Source organism: Homalodisca vitripennis, chromosome 1 (assembly GCF_021130785.1).
Source record: "Homalodisca vitripennis isolate AUS2020 chromosome 1, UT_GWSS_2.1, whole genome shotgun sequence".
Taxonomy (NCBI): domain Eukaryota; kingdom Metazoa; phylum Arthropoda; class Insecta; order Hemiptera; family Cicadellidae; genus Homalodisca; species Homalodisca vitripennis.
The window spans coordinates 102,998,369-103,014,053 of NC_060207.1; the positions used below are offsets into that span (position 1 = coordinate 102,998,369).

Consider the following 15,685-nt stretch of genomic DNA (forward strand, 5'->3'; position numbering starts at 1 on the left):
GATAACAATCAATCAATTCATAATTGTACATTTCACACATAGAATAATGTCTACAATAATGAGATGGAATTCGTTGGGGTTGTATCTTGTAACCAAGGGATTTTTTAAAAACAAATACAAAATAGCATACAATACTTTTTTATGACTAATTGGTTTTGGAGGAAGTGGTAAGGCATAGGTGCAGCTAGAGTGTATTTCACTATTTGTGAGAACTGTAGTGGATCATCAGCATGTGGTTTAATCACTGAGATTTTCCACAAATAAATCTGCCCTCCTCTGACTAGACTTTAACCCAAATTATATCTGGACGCCCAAGTGGATCACATAGTAAAAGGATATTACATTATCAGTATTGTTTTCTGCCAGAAACTCCCATCATTAGCAGATATATTATTCAAGTGCGTTTGAAGACCTTTCCTATTACATAAGTCCATATTTCTTCCTTCAAGGAATTGGGAAGATAAATTAATATGTTTTTGTCAATTTGTGAGTGAGGGAGTTCGTTGCCAGTGTCTCATGCTCTTGGATTAATTGCCATATAGATTGGGGGCAGGATATAGTAATCTTCATTTGATCGGACCTATTTGATTCTGGTGTTACAGTTAACTGTATAATAGTAGTGAAATGTTTGACTCCATCTTCACGTTCCATTCCAGTTTTAAGAGATACATTTACATTAATAATATTACTGTCTACATTAGTCGGAAAAGTTCCCAGTCAAAGTATGACACTTTGAATAAAGATAGGGCACTGGTTTCATCACCGTAGGTTTGGAAGAAAAGTTATTAAATTCAGCCTGATTAACATTAAATTTTACCTGATGCCAGGCCATGAGTGCATAAATGGAAATGAAAAAGCAGACATCCTTGCCAAAAAGGGAGCGAGATAGCTTTCTTCAACAGTTAGACTCTTGTAAAAGACAGCACAAGACAGTAGCTTGAATTCAGATCATTGGTGGAGGAAGATGTTAAAGATGATGTTGTATTGTTCATCTAATTAATAAATATTACAGACCTATCATGACTCCTGTTCCTTATGTGATCTGATCTATAAATGTTATATCCCTTAATATAAAAGGTAGAAATATGTTTCAGATGTGTTTCTGTAATGAGGGTAATATCTATTCATTTGGTGTGTAAAATATAGTCTAGTTCAGCTTAGTGTTGTGAAACCCCATTCCAAAGAAGGACTGAAAGTTACATAACATCTAAAGGTCTATTTAACATGTTGATTAAATAGAACTTAAAAAATGTATTTATTTAAGTGATTAATGGAGTGAACTATTTTAATTTCTATGAACAATTTTTGATTTGATGAGGGATGTCAGTTTGAGCAGTAGCTTGAGAATAACAGGGTCCCCACCCAACCGTGAAACTGGGATTAAGCCGTGAATTTTGTTCAAGGTGAAAAAACCTTAAGTAAGTTTTGAATTTAATGTACAAACTGTGAAAATCTCTACAACTTGCGATTTAATGAGTCAACATACTTCACACCGTTACTTATGTAAGGCCTGGTTCATACGTGAGTGAGAATCACGCAAGCCTAATTGCGGTGACTTGCGGCGATCAGTCTTGGTGCTACTTACTAATGTACCAGATGCTGCTCTAAACATGGTGGGAAACTGGTGTGATGGGGTGGGCCTTACTGTTTACCCCACCAAATCTGCTTTGGTTGCCTTTACCAGGAGGCGACAGATGGAGGGTATTGGTCCATTTCTACTCAGAGTTTCTTCCGTTGAGTTGAAGTCCAAGTTTAAGTACTTGGGCGTGATCCTAGATAGAGTTCTAAACTGGGGATCTCATCTAGAAAGGGTAATCGTCAGGGGGTAATTAATGGTCTTTAATTCAATGCATACGCGTGATAGGTGGGTCTTGGGGCCTTAAGCCCCAAGGTTTCCGTAGTCAGACCTGCACTAATGTATGGAACTGTTGTCTGATGGCCAAAAACGGAGGCCAAGATGGCGGTAACTTGTCTGGCTGGCATCCAAAGGATGGCTTGTCTTGCTATCACTTGGGCTTTGAGAGAAGGTGGAGGTTGCATCCGGGCATGAGAATGAGCAGAATGGTACCACAGTCGCCTTCCTCCAGAGTGGCGTCTGACCTTCTCTCACTAAATAGATCAATGTCTTCTCGGTTTACAGGTCTGATCACGGGACATGGTCACCTGAAGAAGCATCTTTACAGAGTCGGCATCCTTCAGGAGGAATGTGTGGTGAGCAGGATGAAACTGCCGAACACTAGTATATCAGTGAATCAAGCTTGAATATTTTCAGTAACCTCTAAATGAATTGAGTGGTTTACTCGAGCGAGTGTGAGCTGGCCGACCACTACTACTAGATCGCAATTAACAGTGGCATTTCGCAGTCCTGGGGACGTAGTAGTGTTTAGGGGAGCATTGAACAGTTCACAGCGGTTACTAGTTGTCGCAATTGATCGGTGAACCTCTTGGGCGTACAAATTTTTCTTGAATATGGATCTCAGTGGATTCGGTTGGAGACGATTCCGTAGATGCTCAATTACTTTATAAACATTAGCCTACTCTTTGTACGCTATAATGTAAATATTTTACAGTTTTGTATTTGCAATATTACATGTGCAGATATATATTACATATCTGTGGAAAAACTGCTATTTATTTTTATTTTATTGTTTTTGTCACTTATAATCAGATAGATCACTTTAGAAAAATATATCCATACTTATGAGTAAATTATTTATCTGACAATTTATTGTTGTTATTTCTTTTACAATTATAGTAATTTATAAGTAGATTTTCTCACCAGTGTTAGTAGTTTTTCATGGCAATAAAAGTGCATTTAACCCTTACTACACCGTAGACGGATATATTAGAGTGGTAGACTGACCAAAACACCAAATCCGATTGTTACAAACTGTGTCTTTTGGAGAGAAAGTTAACAAAAAACATGGTTGACTAGGAAATATTTTTAGACGACCTACAATTTGTGGCAAGGGGATGGGAGCGCCCTGCTCCTCTGCCTTGCGTCCTACAGAAACATAACAAATAAATCCCAAAATCTGCCCAAGTGATGGGATAAGATGGTAGATTTTATATGCAGAACTGTATATAAGAAAATGCTCTATGCTCTAATAAATTAATCATCTATATGTATCACTTTATTAGATTGTACTATGAATTTCAATTCAGATATAATTAACAAAATGGTAAATAGTTATTTTTTATTTTTATCATTAAATATAAACTAAAATACTCAGTTTTAAATTTTTTTGTCTACCTCTCATTGCATATTTATAATACAAATTGGCTTTGCTCTTAAAGAAAATATATTTTATAGATGTCTTGGTGTTATAGAGAAATCAATGGATACATTAGTGGCGTGAGAAAGGCTAATAATGATTTGGTTGTTTTACTAATGGGAGCATGTCAAATTACACCTAAATTTCTGTACTAATTAACGTGATAAAATGTTACTGTGTTTTATGTTAACAAGAAAATATAAACTTCTTGCTTTATTTTAACTTAAATAAAAAATCAGACTACTTTATTTTTGATTGGCTAAAAGAGTAACTTAATTTCTCCTATATTCAATCGGATTTAAATAGTATCTATTACAAAATTTTAATAATAAATGTTATTAATATTAAAATGCTTACTTGGGACATAAAAAGAAAATAATGTATAGCCTACATGAATAATCAGTTATCATCTACTATTAGCCCTCCTTTTTTGTTTTTTATAAATATTTGTTGTTTTAACCTTTATACATTATTAGTACAATTTTCATGGGATTACGATTCTACTTGGCTGCAGGAGCGCCGTGTGAACCGCTCCTACGGGCCGATTAATAGTAAGAGCTCTGATATGATAAAAGCGGAAAATTGTATCCCCCTTTTATGCTTATTATTTAGTAAACCATACTGTTAAACGCATACCGCCCCATGCTGTGTCATACCCAAGATCTAAAAATTAATGCCTATTTTGTAGATGCGTCCGTCCATTTCTGCACAAATCATCAACATTGTTAGTGAGATAAGGAAAAGTTTTAAAGTTTCACCATTTCGCCGCTTCTGAGAAACGAAACACCTGTATACAAGCTAGGTTGTGACACGAGAACCAGCAACAGACATCAAAGTGCCGAGCCTAGGCCACTTCACGCACTTGTGGCGCGTTTTGGTGATAGATACTAAAATCAGCTACTTCATGCCAAAACTAAAATCTGTTTTAATTTTTATTTGTAATGTTTATAAAAACTATCAACTGTGAAATTACTATTTTTGTTCCGTAAAAACAGTTAAAAAGCCGTAAGTTTTATGGTTAAGATTGAGTGGGAACCCTGGAATAAGTTTGACGTCTTACTGTTGGATTTTTGTAAGTAGAATTGTTTTGAAAATGAGATAGTAGGTTTGATGAGGAAAAATAACAGGATCACCCTACGCTGATTGGTTAGGATTGCAGCTGTGATGGTGTATTGAATGCGGAATGTGGAGAGCATTGATTTTATAATACTTTATAACCGGAGGAGCATATCTGTAGTTGGGATGGATGGGATTGATTATACAGGGTTCACACAGCAAGTGTGTCACAGGATTTGATACAAGACAACACAGTACTGGGCACTTGCCAACTTTGGCGTTTCGGTCTATGATGTTCTACTTTATTTTAGTATATCAGTGAATCAAGCTTGAATATATCTTAATTATTTTCAGTAACTTCTAAATTGACCAAAAAAAGTAGTACTTTCTCTTTGGTCCGAGAAAGAACATTACTTATTGCTCTAACATCCTTTGAGCAAGCTCATTAAACAGTATATTATGGTCGACTGAGTGGTATAGACTATGAATTAACATAAGATCAACAATAGTGTGTCATAAGGTAGTTGGTCAGAATGCAAGTCAGCATTTTCTTACTTAAGTATTTCATGGAGTTCTTATATTCAGTGGTTGTGGAGATGTACAAAATAATTCCTTGGTTTGTTGAAATTGTTTCCAATGTTTTTTAAAACAGAACATGGAGTTGTACTGAACACTTAAGATTGGCAGAGGGCGAACATTTTTCAATATTTTTGGCTGGTTATCATCCTTAGTTTAATCAGGCAAAATATTGTCTGTCATAAGAACTTTAAACCGATTCGGAGTGAACACAGTTCGCAGGTTAGGCAGATATATACTCAAGCACCACATAGCTTCTATCAGAACCACAGATGCAGTGCCCAGGATGTCTACAGACTCCTCCATTGGTAGTTTTTAGCCAACATACCAGCAATAGACCTTTCGGGCAACAGATATTTCTCCTATGTTTTAGGAAACCTGCTCCAAATTACAAGCAAAGTTGACAGACTCAAACCAAATCGGAAATAATTGCAAAATTTCTAATAAATTTTTATTATGGCTACTCCACCAAAACATCAAATTCACATCTAACAAACTGGAAGAAATCCAGCTTATATATGTGTAGATCTAAACACAGATCTACTTATTGTAATAAAGAACTATTTTAACAATAAAATGTTTGCCAATAACAAATTTTAAATTGGCCAACTCATATTGCCATCATGATGGTTATTGAAATTTCTTGTAAACAAAGTTTCACTTCAGTAACCTTTCCAATTCACAAACAGATGAAAAACAATCCAACAGCATCCAAAATTTAACTTAAAATTAAAATTCCAAATTGGTTGTTATCGGGATCTACTGGTCCCAGTGGAAATGAAGTCTCTTTTTCATAATTATAGTCCTTACTGACAGAACTGACTCACCATTATCATGACTTCATCCCGATGGGTGATTTCAATATAAACACTTTAAGACAACAACCACCAAACCGTCCAAAGTTTAGCCAATTTAATAACGACTTTTGACCTTGAATTATTAGTCAAAACTCCTGCAAGAATAACAGCAATGACACAATTGGTTATCGATAACATCATTTCCAATCTTTCCAATGTTGTAGTGTCTGTAATTATTACAGCGATTTCAGACAACTATGGTAAAAGAAGCTATAATTAGTGGGAGAAAGTTAAAATGGGAATCCAAAATTTGCAAAACAGTAAGAGAAGACCAAAAAATATTGATATTCTCAAACCTTCACTTTTTAAATTTCAAGTGTTTTACAAAAATTATCAAAGTTGATCAGAAAAAATAAACAGTAAATGGATCACCTATGTCAAACAATAAAATAATTCCTACTATTCCCTTTATTTCCTTTAAGAGAAAAAACTCATATTTTCTCTGAAATTTACAGAAATACACAAGATAACAACTTAAACTTTTTTCTGTAACTATACAAATATTTACAAAAAATCCAAGCTGCAAAAGCTTATAATAACATAAATCTTATTAATTCTTCAATGAATATTTCAATAACTATTTAGGGCATTATTAACAATAAAGTAAAAGATTTGAAAAAGGTTCAAATTAAAATTGAAGATTGACTTGTGGATGATGAGACTGAGGTGGCAAATGAGTTTAACAAGTGTTTTGCAACTGTAGTTTGTGTGCAAGGCCCTCGTCCATCAGAACCTTAATTAAACTCCACACGAACAAGTCCAGTAACTTCAATGGTCCTGACTCCAATTGTTGAGGAAGAGCAATAGAATCATTCAGCAACTTCTAGTGGAAAAATCAAATTATCTCAATTCAAGTCAGTGTGGCTCATCAAACAATGCTCCAAGTACGAGGTCTGTCCAAAAAGTATCCGACCGCCGACCAGTGGGCGGCCGCGGCGTAACTGACTGGCTCGAACAGGTTATTGGAAGGGAGGGGCAAGCCTACTCCTTCCTATATTAGGCATTGAATACGATCCGGTCACTCAGTGAATCACAGCGCTCTGTTCCGTACAGTACTGCCGTGTATGTGTGTCGCATTTCAATATGACTGAACATGTTGAGCAGCGCATTTGCATTAAATTTTGTCAAAAACTTGGCCATTCAGCATCAGAGATGATTACTATGATACGGAAAGTTTATGGTGACGTGTCTATGGGCGATACACAAATAAAAGTGCGGTTTAGGCGGTTTAAAAATGGCCGCATATCAGTGGAGAGTGATGACCGATCTGGCAGGCCTTCAGCGGCCAGAAACGCTGAAAATCTTGAATGTGTTCGTGCAGCAATTAATAAAAACCGTTGATTGACTGTCCGAGAGCTGGAAGAAGATTTAGGAATACCAAAATCGTCAGTTTGTAACATTTTACACAAAAATTTTAAAATGAACCGTGTTTCGGCAAAATTTGTTCCTCGACTGCTGACAGAAGACAAAAAGAACTGTCGACTTGAAATCGCACAGGACAATCTGGATTTGATAAAAAGTGATCTAGGGCTATTTAAAAAAGTTATTACTGGTGATGAGTCATGAGTTTATGGCTACGACCCTTAAACAAAGTGGCTCAATCTTCACAGTGGAAAACTCGCGAAGAGCAACGGCCGAAAAAGCAAGACAAAGTCAAAGCAATGTCAAGACAATGCTGACAGTTTTTTTTTGCCAGGACGTCGTTGTTAATCACGAATATCCTCCAAGAGGCCAAACAGTGAATAAGGAGTATTATCTTGAGGTCCTAAGGCGGCTACAAGATGCAGTGCGAAGAAAACGACCTGAACTGTGGACGAGCCGTGACTCGATCCTACAATGAGAGAGAGAGAGAGCTTTATTTCAAAATCACAAAGACCTGAAATGGCGTTACAAATTAATACAATTAATTACAACAATTTTCTTGCTTCACAAATCAATTTCGGTTTTGAATCCATGATACGCCAGCTCACTCCTCAAATCTTATTCAGCGTTTTTTGGTCAAACACGAAATCAACCAACTACGACAGCCTCCCTACAGTCCTGACATAGCTCCTTGTGACTCCTGGCTATTTCCAAAATAAAAAATTCCTTTGAAAGGAAAAAGATTTGACGATGTTGAACAAATAAAACAAATAAGGTAGTGGCTTGTGGAGGGGAGTACTTTGAAGGGGACCAGATTGCCGTTGCCGCCGAGTAATGTCAGTTCATGCCAGACGTCAAGGTCGGATACTTTTTGGACACACCTCGTATATTGTGAAACCTTTGACTGCATTAGTTATCTTTCATTTCGTACATGAGTTTTCTATTTACTCTTAAAAATAATTTTAAAGTAATTCCCATTGTAAAAAAGACAGCCTCACACTCATTATTAACTGTCAGCCTGTCTTGCGAGTATAAACATAATATTCTAAAAGCTTTTTTGATACGAATGCTTCAGTGTGTTAACAAATTTAATCAGCTTCAATAAAAAATTTGGCTTCAAAAAGGGCAAATCGATGGTAGATGTAGTGTGAGTCTTGTCGAAACTTTTGTAGAGAGGTTAGAGAGTAGAAATCTTAAACTAATTGTGTTTCTCGACTTATCCAAAGCATTCCATTGTGTTGACCTTGTCATGCTGTTTGATAAATTAAAGTTCGAGGTGTGCCTCTCATGTGGCTTTGTTCATTTTTGTCACAGATCTTGTCAAAATTTCTAAACATGTTTCTAATTCAATGAAAATCAGTTATGGAGTCCCTCAAGGATCCATTCTCAGTTTTATTCTTTAAGTCAATGAGATAGAATCATCACTACTACATAGAAGAATCATTGAGTATGCTGATAGTAAGACTCTTTATTTTAATGAAACTAGAAAACTATTTTAGTTTTAGAATAAGAAGCTTTTGTTCCAATTAACAGTTGTGTTTAACATTTCCACAGGCTGTATCTAACAGTACATTTTTCAAAATCCAATGTTCTACATTTTTCTTTCCACTCAACAGACTGCAAATATGGCCCTGCTATATTGTTGTATAATGCCATACTAAAAGAAGTCTATTCCTCGAAATTGCTAGGAGTTTACCTTTATCAAGGTTTGACATGAAATGTTCTTATTGATAAGAATTGATTACGTCTGCTTCAAATTAGCCTAAAGCATTTATGTTTTGAGGTCTCATACTCTCATACTGAGTCAAATACTAATCCATTATGGTTTTGGTGACAGCTTGTTATGACTTAATTTATCTCCAACTCTCCTACAAAGTAGTGCTGAAGAGGCGCATGCGGAAGCACCAGTTTTTTAGAGCGTACAAACTGCAAAAATTAATGATTCGCATCATTACAATATTACAACTGAGTTAGTTATAAGGATTGGAACTGTTGACTCAGATGAGCCTTTACATTGTAGAAACAATGTCATAAAAAATCCCATATGCTAAAAGCATTTAAAACTCGTTTGAAACATTGTTTAGTTTCAAACGTGATTTGTGACATGAATGAGTTTATGGCATATGACTGGGAGACTACGAAGCAGAGTTAGTGTCAAAATGTGTGTCAGAACGAGAGTTTGATGTGGTATGTGTGTCCCGGTTTTTAAAAACGTGACATTTGCTATACACACGTATTGTTTACCTCCGCAGTAATAATATTTATTATAACCAGAGCAAGATAGAGAGTAAATCTTATTCAATCAGCTGATCCCTTCTAAGATTTAATTGGTAATAGACTTCATGAAATTAACAAATCTAATGGTAAATACATCAATTTATTTCAAAGATTTTTTTAGTTTTATAGATTTATATTTTAATTAATAAGCACCCAGCCAGTCACTTAAACAAAACAGTGAGCATTATTCCCTTAGTACTGGGAGCAAAGCCCCATTCTGTGTTTACAAAACCAAGTATAAGGGCGGTTTGAAATATTTTTCTTTACATTTCATAATTGCTCTTCATATGTACTTAACTTTCATACAACTGTAGAGTTTGTTACACTATGATCTTTTATTTATTCAATATCTAAACAAAAATAAAACTATCTGTTTAGGATGCTTGTTTGCTAATAGGTCACACATTTACTGCTAGAATTGTGTAGCAGAGAGTATTGCTTGCTCTATTGTCAAACAAAACACAAGATGTGATACTATTATTAGATCAACATTGCAGTGTAAAAAAATGTGTATTAAAATTTGTTATTGGTTACAGAGATAGAGCTGAACAAGCTTGCACGTTGTCGCTCTCAGCCAAGTGTGGTGGTGGAGGAGGGGGGAGAGGAGGATCCTCTGCCATGTCCCCGCCTTAGCTTGCCCCAGCCCCGCCGTTCCCCCGGTCCCTACCCCACTGTGGTGACAAGCTCAGCTTCATGTCCACTCTCCAGCTTTACCCTCTCTCCACTAAGGAGAGAAAAGGTAATAATGAGTCAAAAACATTTTAAATAAGAATTAAACCCTTTGGTCTTTATTTTAAGTTCTTTTACTCGTAAAATATAAGGTTTTTAAAATTTGAACATTTTGAATGCAATATAGATAAATGATGTTTATTATTAAAACTTTTACTGAATTTGAAAATGTGAACATTTACAAACTTTCCCACATAATTTTTCTATCATTATTATTATTATCTAAACAATGTTTATGCATAATTTCAAGGAAAGAAAAAGGAAAAACCTTAGAGTCTCATCCGTGGCTTAGGCTGGGTGTCACTCAACTTGTTTCTGAGTTAAGTCAAATATTGAAGGCTGATATGGAATGAATATATAAATAATGTGCTTCACAAGGCGAGATATGAAGTTGATCTCTTTGAGTGAAATGTTTATTGTGCTCAGAGCGCGAGACCATTTGGCAAGAGGTACTAGCAGAGAGGAGAAGAAGACAGTGTGTCACACCCTTGGTTCAATACTGTTGTCAGCAGAGAGGCAACTCCCCAGACAATTCTCCTGTCAGATGGTCAGGCATAGAGAGCGTTCTGCAGGCCTACCAGACGTATCATAATGGTAAGCCAATATTTACTAGACGTATATAAATTTCTTCCTTCAAGTTATATATATATATTTTTGGGTAATTCCTGTTTGATGGTGGTAAATGCCAAAATATTAAGGGTTGTTTATCGAATAAAGTGATCTGTATGTATGTAATAACTGGTTAACTAGGTATAAACTCTTTCCTTATTTAAATTTGTTTCATTCTACAGAAAAGCAAGTAATCTTGTTTGTTTTTGATGATGGAAAGATTGTAAAGGTAACAATTTCCATTATTCAGTGATACAAGAAATCATTAACATTATGTTTCCAGATCTGCAATCCGATCTATTCTTCAAGTAGATAACTAACCTAACACGTAACTACAATCTAGGTTAAACTACAGTATTAGCCAAAATAAACAGTACTGAAATGGTAATATTTTATTATGGTAAACACAGTAACATTACATATAGATTTAAATAATGCAAGTCATATAACCAATAAATACAAGTCAAAGAAAGCAAAATCGGTTAAACTTGGGTATTAACATGTTCAATATGACCCCCGTTCAGTTTGAGACAATACTCGTACCGTTCTTTTAGGTTTTGCATCATTTTTATGAGTAAGGGTTGTTCCATTCTCTTAATACACATGGTTATTCTTTCTTTGAGTTGAACAATGGTAGATGGTGGGACCTCGCGGAAAATGTTTTTTTTTTTTTCAACATTCTCCAGATGTAGGTGTCCGGTATTGTAAGAGGGGAGGGGGCTGGGTAAGGAAAGTTTGTTCGAAGGGAGATGAGACAGTTTCCAAAGGTTTGTTGCAGGAAAGCAATGTTGTTAACGACAGTGAAACTGGTTGCGCCATCTTGCTGGAAACACTGAATTTAACGGCAGGTTTCGTGCACGACAAAATCTCCTGAGGTCTCTCACAAAACGATCAAGAATGGCCCTATATCGTTTTGGGCATTAGGCTTCTTTTCGGTGACTGTAACACTTGCTGTAACACTTCTGTGGTTTTCATTTGTACATACAGTAGTTGGGGGACCTGAAAAGCCCTTTTGCTGTGTCAAAACACTACCTCTTCTTCGAAATTTTTCAACAACACTAAGAATCACAGCATTACTAGGCGGGGTATTGTGGAAATGTTCCTGAAAACGTAATGCAATGTATGATAAGCTTGGCCCAACTGCATGTCCAATTCCGTATGAGCGAACATAATGCTCTACGATAAAAACTGTTTTTACCGTTGTTAGCACCATGTTAGCAAAAACTAACCTCTAATAAGAAAGAAGTAATGAACACAAAGCCGTGGCAACAATCGACAATTGAATCAGCTGATCAAGAAGACAATTACAGCTGATTCAGTTTCAGTACTGTTTATTATGGCTAATACTGTAAACAAATCATACTTGCTGTGACATGCATCAGGTATCACAAGAAACCTGTTGTGTGAACTCCATGCATGCTATCTCAAAGATAGGCATTTAATAAAAGAAACTAATTATTACAAATTAAACTAAAGATTACCACAATAGACCTGTTAACTGAGTATATTAGTTTAGTTTTAATAATTAGTTTTTACTATAACCATATATAGTACATATCATAGACAGTGTCTGACATACAACATGTTTGTAGTGGGTTACAGCAATTCGCAGCACTTTGGTATGATTTGTTTATTTTAACCTAGATTATAGTTATATGTTAGGTTAATTATCCACCCGACGAAGAGATCAGATTGCAGATGTTATGACAATTTTTAGGAGCAATAGTATTGAGGAAATTTTACATTGTTTTATAGATAAAGAAATACTTTGTAATTTTCAACTTTACGGCTAGTAGCTGTCTAACAGAGTGAACTCCCTTCCCCCACTGTGTATTTTTACTCAGCTCACAACCAACCAATTTAATGTTTATGTGTACTCCTAAATTATTTCATTCATATGTAGTAGTACTTTTTCATATTTTATCAAGTTAATGACTATTACTATGCTTCTAAGCCATATAAATTAAAATTAATCCAAGTGTATTAATTATTTCAAGAGATGGAAATGATATTTTGTTATGTTTACTCGTAGAGTGTTCATTGGAGATGAGTGTGTTACGGGAGGAGAGCAACCGACTTGAGGCAGAGGTAGCGTCACGCAGGGAAGAATCACAAGTGATGGAGCAGCAGCTGCGAGACCTGCGTGCTACACACGACAAACTGGAACATGTTGGTCGTGATGTGCAGGCTTCAATTGACTCACTGATGGCAGTTGTACGGGCAGTTGTGGCCCTAGGCCGGTAGCGGTTCCCCTAGTCTAGGTTTGTTTGTTTAAGTGAAATCCAATAGCGAGGTGACAATAACTCGTGTTTGTTGAGGTTTGATAACATTGTGTCATATATGTTAGTCTTTTTGAGGGGGAAATATTAATAATATGTTAGTTTAGATTAACTGAAGCTGGACCCGATCTCCTATCTGACTCACTGGGACCAAGCCAGTTTGGCCTTTTTTAATCTTTATAATCCTTAAATACGAACCTGTTGCCTTAAAATATAGCTGAAATATTTGTCCATGTGTAAAGCAAATTCCATATAATTTTGTAGTATACTTCAGGTATTTAAATACCAAATCAATCTAAACTATATTGGTAAAGAAATTGTTTGAAAAGAATCTAATTCTCCAATAAAAAAAATTCATGAAATAGCGAAAAACAAATGTAAATACTCTTTGTTTGCCTTATTTATACTGTGCCTAGTTTATTTCCCATGTCCCTTCAATCATTTAAAACCTCTCCTAAAATTTCTACGCAAGTATTTTTACATTGCTAAGTAGCCAAAAGAATCTTAAATTATTTTATTTGTACTTCTCTGAGCAAACATAGTACTAGTAGTTTCAGTAAACACTGATGTAATTTTTTACTGTTTCCTGTTAACAAATACTTTTGAATAGTTGTGAGGTTTGTGCTTTTATATTTCTAATGTATTTCACTTAAACAGACCAAACCTAAATCTTGTGAAAAGTTATGTTACTGTTTGTCTTAACAATTTTCTGTTAACACCGGGCATACTATTACTAGTTAATGTTGATGTGTATTTATTTTATATTGTAAGCTGTGTATTGGGTCAGTAATGTTTCTCTGTTTATTGAAGGTACAACAAATATTAACTAAGGATTTATTTGTATATTCTAAAAAATAAAAAAGTATTCTTTGATACAAAATAATAATCTGGGGCTGTGACATGCTGTTCAGTTTATCTCTTCAGTGTCATAATATTGGTTTAATTGTTCTGTATTTTATGAAAACAAATGAAACATATTATATATTTATTCAAAGTAAAAATGATATAATTTATTTCTCTTCTTGGTTTCATCATTAGTAATTTTTGATTGCAGTTGTCAATAAATTATATACACTTTCACTTTAAATGTTGAAATGGTTATATTTTAACCCTTTTAACCTGGCTATTTTTTCAGAGACATAAAAGTCACTAGCTAACTTTTGACAAAATGTAGGAGTATTGTAAAAAATAGCAACTCAGGTATTTTTGAAGTTATTTTCTTTTATTTCTTAATTGTACTTTACAGAAGTATATAAAAAATAATAATATTTTGACAGATTCATTTTTATAAAAAATGCGTACATTATGAAACCAAAATGGTTTTTGTTTTAAATTTTGTCTATAAAACCATGTAGCCTATGTACAAAATATTGTTAGTCACATTATTTTAAGTTTGTTTCTCATGTTAAGGGAAAATAAATTGTAGGTCTATCTAATTTGCAAGTAGAGTAACATCAGTTTTTTTAAGTACAAGGCATATCTTGGTTTTGCATATTAAACCAAACACTAACTTTGAATTTCATACTTGTAATAGAACATAAAACAAAATCAATTCTCATAAAATAACTAAAACTGTTTATAACCCTTACTTACAACAACAAAATGTTACTAACAAATTGCAAGTTATCAAAATATTTGTACTAAACGTATAATTGCAAAAATATTTTTACTAATTTTTTAGTAAAATAAATGAAAAACTAATAAATATCTTCTTTATATAGATTTAGAACATAAAAATTAATCTGTAATGTTTGTTAAGACACAATTGACGCAACACTAACAATTTTCCAGTTACAGAATGCCAAATACAATGTTTAACAAACTATACATTTTTTTATTTAATATATGTTTGTACACACATCTGCAAAATTTCAAAGCATTTGTTAAAGCCTGGTACCATTTTTACAATGTCCGTGCAGTACGGATTATTGAGATAAAAATTTAATATTTTAAAATCGAATCAACAGATGTTGTTTAATAAAATTTTTAAGACACTTGGTTTACTTTGCAATATTAACCCGTCAGGCCACTAAGTATGGCCTATACTTATCTCTCACTCAGCTCAGGTGTAATTACAGTTATCCTCCCAGCTCGGTGGGCCTTGGTTAGTGGCCGGCTAGGTACTGCATCTCCACTTGGAAATTGTGTAATTAATACGTTACTTGCACTCATATTTTAATTTTAATATTTGACATTTGGCCTTGAACAAATAACGAGTTCATTATCTATAAGCCTATAACTTTTTATTGGTTATTATTTTCTTGAAAACATATTTAAGTAATAAATAATACAATGTTATCGGTTTACTTAATTTATTTGCGAAATTAAAATACAATTGGTCTTAATAAGGTCTTTGAAATCAATAGAATATTAACTCATTTCCACACTTTAAGGTTTGTCTCCACGAGATGCACTAGTATTTTAACAAACTGATGGGATAAACTTGGACAAAAATGATATATTTGCAATATACTGGGTCACACGTAGTGGCCTTGATGCGAAATGGGTAAACAGCAAAGGCCATTAAGAGTGGCCTGGTGAGCTGAGGGACAGAACGTGGTTATAAACCTCTGATCTTGCTCAGAGAACACCTATGGGCACTATAATAGCCCCACAAGCTGATAAAACAATAACATAAATTCAAATCTAATTTCAAGGTAGTGAA

The 15,685-nt window shown here is 34.5% G+C and overlaps 1 protein-coding gene across 1 annotated transcript in view; it reads left to right on the top strand.

The window, feature by feature from the left end:
* LOC124368169 overlaps positions 1-14,033 on the top strand; it is a 147,257-nt gene extending 133,224 nt beyond the window's left edge. The window contains 4 exon segments of the mRNA XM_046825447.1: positions 9,940-10,047; positions 10,050-10,142; positions 10,559-10,726; positions 12,774-14,033. Coding sequence (XP_046681403.1) covers positions 9,940-10,047; positions 10,050-10,142; positions 10,559-10,726; positions 12,774-12,985 — 581 coding nt within the window. The 3' untranslated portion in view covers positions 12,986-14,033.
* Positions 14,034-15,685: the final 1,652 nt, after the last annotated feature.